The sequence below is a fragment of the Danio rerio genome, chromosome 8, assembly GCF_049306965.1.
Source record: "Danio rerio strain Tuebingen ecotype United States chromosome 8, GRCz12tu, whole genome shotgun sequence".
Classification (NCBI taxonomy): Eukaryota; Metazoa; Chordata; class Actinopteri; order Cypriniformes; family Danionidae; genus Danio; species Danio rerio.
In genome coordinates, this window is record NC_133183.1 from 24,450,001 (window position 1) to 24,460,290 (window position 10,290).

The following is a 10,290-nucleotide window of genomic DNA, read 5'->3' on the forward strand; positions in this document are numbered from 1 at the left end:
TAATGTAATGTATTAGTTTTAACATATTTCATTATTTATTTTTGTTGTGCCAAAGCCATGGAAATTAGGTGTTCAATCATTTTACTTGTATATGAAAAAATTTAAAAAATTTAAAAAATGCAGTGCTTTCCAGGTTTGAAAATATACTTTTTGAAACACACCTTTTACCCACACTACATAAATAGTTAACTATATTCGACAAATAAAACATAATTTCATTTTTAATAATAATAATAATAGTATTTATTATGACACACATTCTTTTCAATGGGTTAAAAGTACAAAAAGACAGTTAAAAAAGATAATAAAGAATAAATAAAGAAATAATAATAAATTATTTCTTTATTATTTTTTTAATAATAAAGAAATACTTTTATGCTATTTAGAAGACCACTGATCCGCTGACAGGTAAAATCAGCTTATAAAATAGCCTATGTCGTATATTAACAACATCAAAAGAATAAAATAATCAGCAAAAGAACAAAAAGTAATGACAAAAGAGTTTATAAAAACAAACAATATCTCAAAAAATTATCATAACTGCAAGATTAAAACAAGTATATTGTTTTTAAATAAGGCAAATATGTTGATTAACCATTACTATTGGTGTAGCCTACATATATTTTGCAGCCAGTTTACATGTCATTTCTCTTTGAGTATATAGTAGAGTTTAGTATAGTAGAGTCATTTAGCAGCGACGCTACTTTGAATGAGTCCGATTTACTATACAATAAACGGCAACTCCATTTCACGAAAGACAAGAGTTAAGATGCTGTTTTTTTATCCCACGTGGATAAACATGGGACCAAGACCTTAAGTATGGTGAGAATGACTGACAGCTTCTAAAATTGTCTAAGAGGCATCCCCTTTTTGCCCAGTAAGCCTACATTGTGTTTTTTATTAGCTAATTTAAGCTATAATTTAAAAGTTAAATATAATGTATAAAAATATACATTATTTGTATTACTTCATAATACCTACAGATGTGATAAGCTTTTTATATTAATAAACAATGCACAGATATTGATGTTTCACAATGTTTTCACACTACATTATTTAAATCTACCAAGCTTAGCTTGGCAACTTCATTGTTCTACTTGCATTAAATCTTAATCCTAAATATCGGAAATGATAAGATTGTCAAGATTTAATTAATGTCAGTTTTTATGTTGTTGATTAATGCACTTACTTTACAGATTTCATTCATTCATTCCTTTTCCTTCTGCTTTTTCCCTGGTTTATCACAGTGGAATGAAACGCCACTTACTTGACAGATTTATAAATTTTACAATTCCGGTGGTTTGTGTAATGTGTTTTATGTTTCGTAAAATAATTTCTAATGGCATCTTCATTTTCACTAATTACACTGTCTTGTTCCAATAAATGCATTTAGAGGTTTTTGCACAAAAAAAGTACTGGTGGATTTAGCTGGTTTTAACGCAAAAAAAAAAAATTACCTTGTTAAAAAAAACAAGTTGTCTAAAGTGACATTTTTGAAAAAAAAGGTCTTTTATTTACTGGCTAATAACCTTTTCATTACATATAAAATGAAACTTCTGAACCTTATCAGAGGAGCCTGATAGAAAATGCTCATTCACAAGAAAAGAGGTCTGATGGATTTAGAGGTTTTTGCATCTGAAATCTTCATATATATTTGAAGTTTTATTTAAAAAAAGAGAAAAAAGGAAAGCGTATAATTAAAAAAAAATAATTAACTATAAAATAAGATAACAATAATAGAATAAAGCAATAAAAGTTTTATTTACCATTTTACGGCCATTAATTGCATCTATGTAGCGGGCAAAACTAATCCATGGGCCAAAGATGACTGTTCCTGCAAAGAAGAGGTATCCCATGAATTCCAGCGGGGTGGGAAAGGAGGACACAGCGCCTCGATCCAGGTCAAAGGCTAGAGAGATGGCCTTCATGGCCACCACCATCTGGGACCCTGCACACAAACACATCAGTCAGTACAGTACATGCAATGCACCGCCCATGAGTTTTATTGGAGGAAACTGACATTGTAATATGCATATTAAGAGTCTGTTCACACCAAGCACAATAAGTAAATATGTCTGATTTACATTTTAGAATTTTACCCTTCTTGTGTGGCTATTAAGTTGCATGCAGAAAGCACATCCACCCCTGGCAGCAAAATGGAAATGTTTTCTTGCCCTTCTAACATTTACTACTTTTTCTTTGTCTGAAAATCCCTTAAAAACCAATCAATAATAACAGACAAACCTCTCATCTTATGCCAGGTCGCTGCATCTATCATGTGTAGTTCCCTACAATGTAAATGTACAAAATATGTATTAAATTTGAACATTACATAACAATACTGTTGCAAAATGATGACTGGAAGTAGAGGACAGACCCCATCAGCATGTAAATGAGGATGACGAGGGAGAGGAAAACCCCTCGGCTGCTGGAGTTGATGCTGAGGAGCAGAATGAGGTAGCAGAGGAGGCTCAGGATGATCACCCACATCGTGTGCATCTCGAAAAACACGTAGAGCACATAAAGACCGCCTGCCAGCGAGCTCAGATGCTTCACATGACACGAGACACCTGTCAAAGAGAGACGAGCATTAGCCTGATGCTTCCAGACCCAACAGATGGACCATTCCACAACATGAGCTGCAGATAACAAGATCAAGAGGGAATATTTTCAACACAAAACACATGACAAATAGCATTAGCTATACAAGAAGCATTTGGGTCATGCATGAATTAGATGAGTTGCTTCTAGTGAAGACCAAGGGTAACTCTGTTGTGCTTTTATCCCCAGTAGGGTGGATTACTGTAATGGAACCAGAAGCAGAGAATTGTAACATATCAAAGCAAGCCTTTAGGTATTTAAACATTAGTTTCCAATTACAATGAGAAGACACTGGAAAGTATTATTACTGGTTTACAAATCAGCAAATGGCCTAGGAACTTACTTAATTAAAGAACCAATGAAGCAAACAGACCAGTTAAATCAAGTCAATTAGAAGAACCACGTTTATTTCAAACTGTGTATAATTTATTTTTCGAAAAGTAATATAATTACTCTACACACTACATAAAATCCTTATAAATCCCAACGCATCTATCCTTCCAAACATCAATCCATCCATCCATCCTTCCTTCCAAACATCCATACATCTGTCCGTCATCCTTCTATCTATCTATCTATCTATCTATCTATCTATCTATCTATCTATCTATCTATCTATCTATCTATTCATCCATCCATCCATCTTTCTTTCCAAACATCCATCCATCGGTCCGTCATCTATCTATCTATCTATCTATCTATCTATCTATCTATCTATCTATCTATCTATCTATCTATCTATCTATCTATCTATCTATCCATCCACACTTAAATGTTGAATGTAATGACAGCATATTTTATACATACAATATATATAGTGATCAACTTTTAATTCATTCAAATGTGTCAAACATGCACTTGTTGGAAAAATGTAACCATCTTTAGTTGGAAATGTTCATTTTAAAACTTATTTATTCATGGATCTTTCTCTTTTTAAAACTGTTTGAATATAGTTATAATATACGTTAACTTTATATAGAAGATGATTATATAAAAATATCTCAGAATCCAAAACAATACTCAATAACTTCTTGTTTCTAAATAGCTTCAGCAATGTTGAATGCTCACATAGTTTTTTAAAGCAGAACTGATTCTGATTGTATTCACTGTTCTTAGTGTTCATCTGTTGGAAATGTGAAAGTGACTTTACTCTGTATTATTATCTATAAAGATGAGGTAGGGCTGTGCGATATGACCCAAAAATTGCATCTCTGAATTTTTTATTTTTACTAATCTGCAATATTTAATAATTTAAATAATTTTTAGAAAATGTTTAAAAATTGTCAGCTCAAAAAAACCCATCAGACTATTTATTAAAGCCTCCGGAATCTGCCCATTTTGGTGTCTGAATTGTGCTGTCTGAACACACAAAACACATAACACATGTTTACTAACACCATACGGCTATGGTGATTATATCGGTTAAGAATGAGAAAATTCTTTATTATAAACATGGTCTTTTTTAAAACGTTTTAATCATATAAAACATTTGCTGTTCTAAAAATAACAGAGTTGTAACAAATATTTTAATCCCAATTTATTTGCAAAATAATGTTCTGTGGACATGTGTATACATGCTAATATAGCAACATGGCGCCTGACAATCAATTTGGTGGGTGGGGAAAGCCACACTCCTACAGTGTGTCATGTTGCGGTGGGCTTAAAAATCTCTGGGATTTGGATCATATTTTAATGTCAAAATTTAAATGAAAGAGACTTGCTGAGTTTAAGTCACTCCAATATGACTGTGGACACACTATACCTACACACAGTTCTGTCCAAACAGCTTACAAAAGCTGATTTTCATCAGAAGTGGCCTTTAATGTTAAATTCACTATTTTAAACTCTCTCTTAACAAAAGTCACCTAAAGGAGTGTATTTTCACCCATTTAAGCACATTTCAATCAGTTTTAAATCCTTTTTAGATATTTATTTATTTATTATGCTTCTTTTTTTGATTATTTTATTGTTCTTTTGAAATCCTTTTTTATGCAAAGCAGTTTGAATTAGCACTGTGAATGAAATGCTCGAAATAAATAAACTTGTACTGTCTGTGTCAGTCCAGCAGGTGTTAGAGGGCAGGGGTTGTGGATGATGGACTCACCTAGTCTACAGATGACCCGACACAGCAGGCAGACCAGCAGAAGCTGCCAGACCTGCTCAAGACCCTGCAGGGCAGTGGGCAACACACAGCCCTCCACTAAAGCCTGCAGGAACTCCATACGCCCATAGGAATCCATAGTGATGTCTCTGGAACACTGTTACACACAGCTGGTGTCTAAGAAGAGAAATGGAGTATTATACGATTGTTTGGTGTTTAAGTAAGTTTATCACAGGCTTAACAATAAGGTAGCTGATCTGAGACAGTCAGGCCCGTTGCTGGAAATGTCACAAGAGATAATCTGCCATTGCAGATAATTCATACTTTTGTTGTTCTTGTGCATGTTGGCATATATTTGCAGGGATTACAATAGCTTTTTAGAGATGCACTGAAAATATGCTGATTTAAATATTTTAACAATGTTTTTTAAGCTTTTATACAAGTAATATTCTGCACTACTGCCATAATTTGCTAACAAAACTGTACATGCATGTGTGTGTAATATACAAAGTCTCATGTTTTATGGATCTTCAAAAATCCATTAAGATAAAAAAGTAAAAATAAATTTTATATATATATATATATATATATATATATATATATATATATATATATATATATATATATATATATATACATATATATATATATACACACACACTTTTTTTGTAAATTTCCTACAGTAAACATATCTAAATTCTAAATAAATAGCACTTTATTTAGACCAGGTGTGCCCAAACCTTTTCTTAAAAGTGGCCAAAAATCAAACTTGATTGAGGGCTGTGGGCCGAAGTCAAATATACCAAACCGTATTACATTAAATGTTTTATAATCAACTTATTATAGTAAAACATAAACAATTACATTTATAAGACAATGGAGCTCAATAATGAACACAATAGTTGAGCTGATCCTGCCTTTGCCTTGATTTGCTCACCGATGTCTTGTGCAAAGTCTGTTTTTAAAATCAGATTTATTTACAACATTTAAATTAACCTTTAACTATTAATTTTAGTAGGCTTTTTGTAGCTCCTCAATTAAACAAAGAAAAAAAAACACGTTATTTTAAATTAGAACTCTCTGTCAAATGCATTCACCCCAACCAACTCTCCATCATTCCCTCTCTTTTTAAATGAGATGGTGGGTCAAACCAAAAGTTACCATAGGCCAACTTTGAACATCTCTGATTTAAACGATGATTGTCACAGTAAATATATATATATATATATATATATATATATATATATATATATATATATATATATTTTTTTTTTTACCCTAAGATTTGAGAATTTCAAATAGCTGTATCTCTATTAATTATTATGTTATGAATTACAATTTTTTCCCAGTAAATGTGTGTTTGTGAATGCATATTTGCCATGGTATTAATAACACTTACTTATCTCCTTGAATATACATTATTTATTATTATAGCATATTATTATTATAGCCTTGCTTGTTTTATTTATATTATTTTATGTATTATTTAGCTAACAAGCTAATAAAAATGCTAAAATAAAAAATGCAATAAATAATAAAAATAATTTCATCTAAACTATTGGGCCAAAGAGGAAAGCCTTAAAATCCCTTTTGGTTCAGGGTTCAGACAGAGACGGGCAGAGGATTCTGGAAGGATCAATTCATGTTCTGAATGATAACTGTGCTAATCTGTGCTCATGTAAACAGTTTAACAGCCCTTCACATTAAAACAGAGATTATATAATGCATCTGCATGAACAGGATGAGACAAGCTTTTCTGAGCACTCAATGGTTTCGCATGTAGATCCGTTCATTTTATCGTATAGGAATGTGGTTTTTGTTTGAGCTCTCGCCTCTTACATAGATATATAGCCATTTGGAAAACAAAATTATATTTTAGTAACATTAACCAACTTGAAGCTGACTTTAAAATGTCTTATGCAGCGGATCAAAAGCAAACCAGATTGTTAGATTTTGAAGGAAGATTCGCTCGCTGCTGCTCTTCCACATGATTCTTACCGATCTCCAGCAGCAGCACAAGCTCACACCCAGAAGTAGGATGAGGATTTTTCCAGTGAAACGTGTCGTCCAGCTTATCCAGGTGTTCTTTCCATCCCGTTAGCGAGATCATAAACATCTGCAACACTCAGTGGAGAAACGCAACCTCTGTCGTGTAAAAATAAACATACCGGAGTTCAACCAAACTTGATTCCAGCGCGCGCGCTCCCCGTTCACTTCCTGCGCAGAGCCGGTGGAGGAGCTGGAGAGCCTACAACAGATTTATGGAAATGCAATGACAATACATTCAAGCATTTCTGATTTCCTTTTTATTTATTTATCCATCATAAACCCATTAAAAAGTCAAAGTTTAGAATTTCACATTTAAGTTTCGCTTATATAAGCGACATGCCTCATACCATCACCCTGTTGTCCAATCCTATCTTGTTTATGATATCAAATCAAGGATTGGGATTTTAAAAATATATGGTGAAATTTTATTGCTCATTGCTTATTGAAGAAAGACAGTTTATCAAAAGTTTAAAAACTATTTGTAAAGTTTTGATTGTTTTTTTAACTATCCGAGGACATTTTATAAAAAAAATATATATATATATATATTTTTTAACATAGCCTATATTGGCCACCAATGCCATGGTTTGTTAACATGCGCGCACATACAGGCTCATATTCACGGTACAAAAACTTATAAGGCCTGTATAATTATTCATTCATTTTCTTGTAGGCTTAGTCCCTTTATTAATCCGGGGTCGCCACAGCGGAATGAACCGTCAATTTATCCAGCAAGTTTTTATGCAGCAGATGTCCTTCCAGCCGCAACCCATGGGAAACATCCACACACACATTCATACACTAAGGAAAATTTAGCCTGCCCAATTCACCTGTACCGCATGTCTTTGGACTGTGGGGGAAACCGGAGGAATCTCCCACGCGAAGGCAGGGAGAACATGCAAACTTCACACAGAAACGCCAACTGAAGTTCGAACCAGCGACCCAGCGACCTTCTAGCTTTGAAGCGACAGCACTATCTACTGCGCCACTGCCTCGCCCGTCTGTATAATAATTGTATTCTAAAATTAATTAGGCTGGTTAGCTCAATTAATTACATAAACATCAATTATATAATTTCAACAAATACAACATAGTTACTATAGCATACTTTTGCTATAATTTAAATAGAGTTCATTTGTTGCAAGTGTAAAAATTACAGTACATAGCGTTATGCACTCACCAGCCACATTACACCTTAGTAGTTCTGTGTCGGACACCCTTTTGCCTTCAGAACTGCCTTAATCTTTCATGGCATAGATTCAACAAGGTACTGGAAATATTTCTTAGAGATTTCAGTCCATAGACATGATAGCATCATGCAGTTGCTGCAGATTTGTCAGCTGCACATCCATGATGCAAACCACCCGTTCCACCACATTCCAAATGTGCTCTATTGGATTGAGATCTGATGACTGTGGAGGACATTTGAGTACAGTGAACTCATTGTCATGTTCAAGAAACCAGTCTGAGATGATTTGCACTTCATGACATGGGGCGTTATCTTGCTGGAAGTAGCCATCAGAAGATGAGTACACTGTGGTCATAAAGGGTTAGACATGGTCAGCAACAATTCTCAGGTAGGCTGTTGACACAATGCTCAATTGGTACTAATCGGCCCAAAGTTTGCCAAGAAAATATCCCCTCACCAATACACCACCAGCCTAAACTGTTGATACAAGGCAGGATAAATCATGCTTTCAAGGTGTTGACGCCAAATTCTGACCCTACCATCTGAATGTCGCAGCAGAAATCGAGAATCATCAGACCAGACAACGTTTTTCCAATCTTCCATTGTCCAATTTTGGTGAGCCTGTGTGAACTGTAGGCACAGTTTCCTGTTCTTAGCTTACACGAGTGGCATGCGGTGTGGTCTTCTGATGCTTTATCCGCCTCAAGGTTCGACACGTGCGTTCAGACTCAGAGATGCTCTTCTAAATACCTCGGTTGTAACGAGTGGTTATTAGAGTTACTGTTGCCTTTCTATCTGCTCGAACCAGTCTGGCCATTCTGACCTCGGGCATCAAAAAGGCATTTCCAAAAGAACTACGGTACCGCTCACTTGATATTTTCTCTTTGTCTGACCATTCTATGTAAACCCTAGAGATGGTTGTGCGTGAAAATCCCAGTAGATCAGCAGTTTCTGAAATAGTCAGACCAGCCCTTATGGCACCAACAACCATGCCGCGTTCAGAGTCACTTAAATCATCTTTCTTCCCCATTCTGATGCTCAGTTTAAACTGCAGCAAATCGTCTTGACCACATGGCTAAATGCATTGAGTTGCTGCGTTGTGATTGGCTGATTAGAAATGCATTAACAAGCAGTTGGACCGGTGTGCCTAATAAAGTGGCCGGTGAGTGTGTATAAAACTAAAGGTAGTTATTTAACAACATTCAGTTAAGTCACACACTATGTAATTCTTGCTAACGAGCATTCGATTCGGTGAATTAATTACACCCACACTATTAAATGGATTTTCTAATGATTTGTCATGGTGTTTTGACGTGACAGGAAGCAAAATGAGTCTCACTGAGGTACAAGTGAGGCACAGGAGGAACACTGACACTTGTTTCCATGGTAATTCCTCTTATGACACTGGACAAAGCTCAGTCTAAATTTAGTTCCATATGCAAGACTGCTGTTCCTGGGAAACCTTTTGTAATTGAAAATGTCACTGCATCCACTGTCTGCTGAAAGCAATGTCGTAAATACTAAATTTAAATCATGTTTAAGCATCTTTAAAAGCAAGTCACGTAGTATAAAATGATTTCTTTGATGAAGTCACATGTGCGTATAATCGAGGGGAATTGGATGGTGATTACGGCAGAATGCACAAGAACAATGGGGAAAAATGTGAATGTGCATTTCACAGCATCTCAGTAAAACAAATCCTCCATGAAGACTGTGCAATCAGCAAGGTAGTCTGCTTATTATCCCTCATGATTTATTTATTATTTTGTCAAATTAAAAATAGGGGGAAAACTGTTACAACAATACTTATATCTAATTGCACGGTATTAAAACGCAATTAGACATCAATTATGCCCCCAATTTGAGAAAGTGTAGTTTCAACATCTGTGCGCTAGATGTCGCTGTTGTTCACGTGGCAAGAAAGCCAAATCATTTAGTTACTAATCCAAGGCATGTTGTAGATCTTAATAGCTGGATTCAACCATTTATGGCCATTTAATTAACCTTGTGATTCAATCAAAATGTCACAACTCCATACTTGCTGTCATCCATATTCAAAGTACTATCAAAAAGTGGCGTATTTTAATTAGGGATTTTTGCATTTGTAAATTACCTTTGCATTTAAAAAGACTCCTTATTTTAGGGTGAAAGCATATTTGACTTCTTATGTTTGATATGTGGTTTAAAAGAAAAAAATAAGTAGTGACTAAGTTTGCCTAAAAGTTTCTCAAAAAAGAAAAACGTAGAAATGTTTTTTAGGCAGTAGTACATAAAAGTTTACTTTACGATGCCTTTAAGTAAACAAAATGAATCCTCTGGGTACAGACATGTATCTTACCACATTGATAGC

General features: G+C 34.5%; 1 protein-coding gene across 1 annotated transcript in view; it reads right to left on the reverse strand.

The window, feature by feature from the left end:
• porcnl (porcupine O-acyltransferase like) overlaps window positions 1–6,725 on the reverse strand; it is a 14,273-nt gene extending 7,548 nt beyond the window's left edge. Inside the window, 5 exon segments of the mRNA NM_199849.1 lie at window positions 1,767–1,948; window positions 2,245–2,288; window positions 2,378–2,570; window positions 4,706–4,879; window positions 6,701–6,725. Coding sequence (NP_956143.1) covers window positions 1,767–1,948; window positions 2,245–2,288; window positions 2,378–2,570; window positions 4,706–4,841 — 555 coding nt within the window. The 5' untranslated portion in view covers window positions 4,842–4,879; window positions 6,701–6,725.
• Between the last annotated feature and the right edge of the window lie 3,565 nt (window positions 6,726–10,290).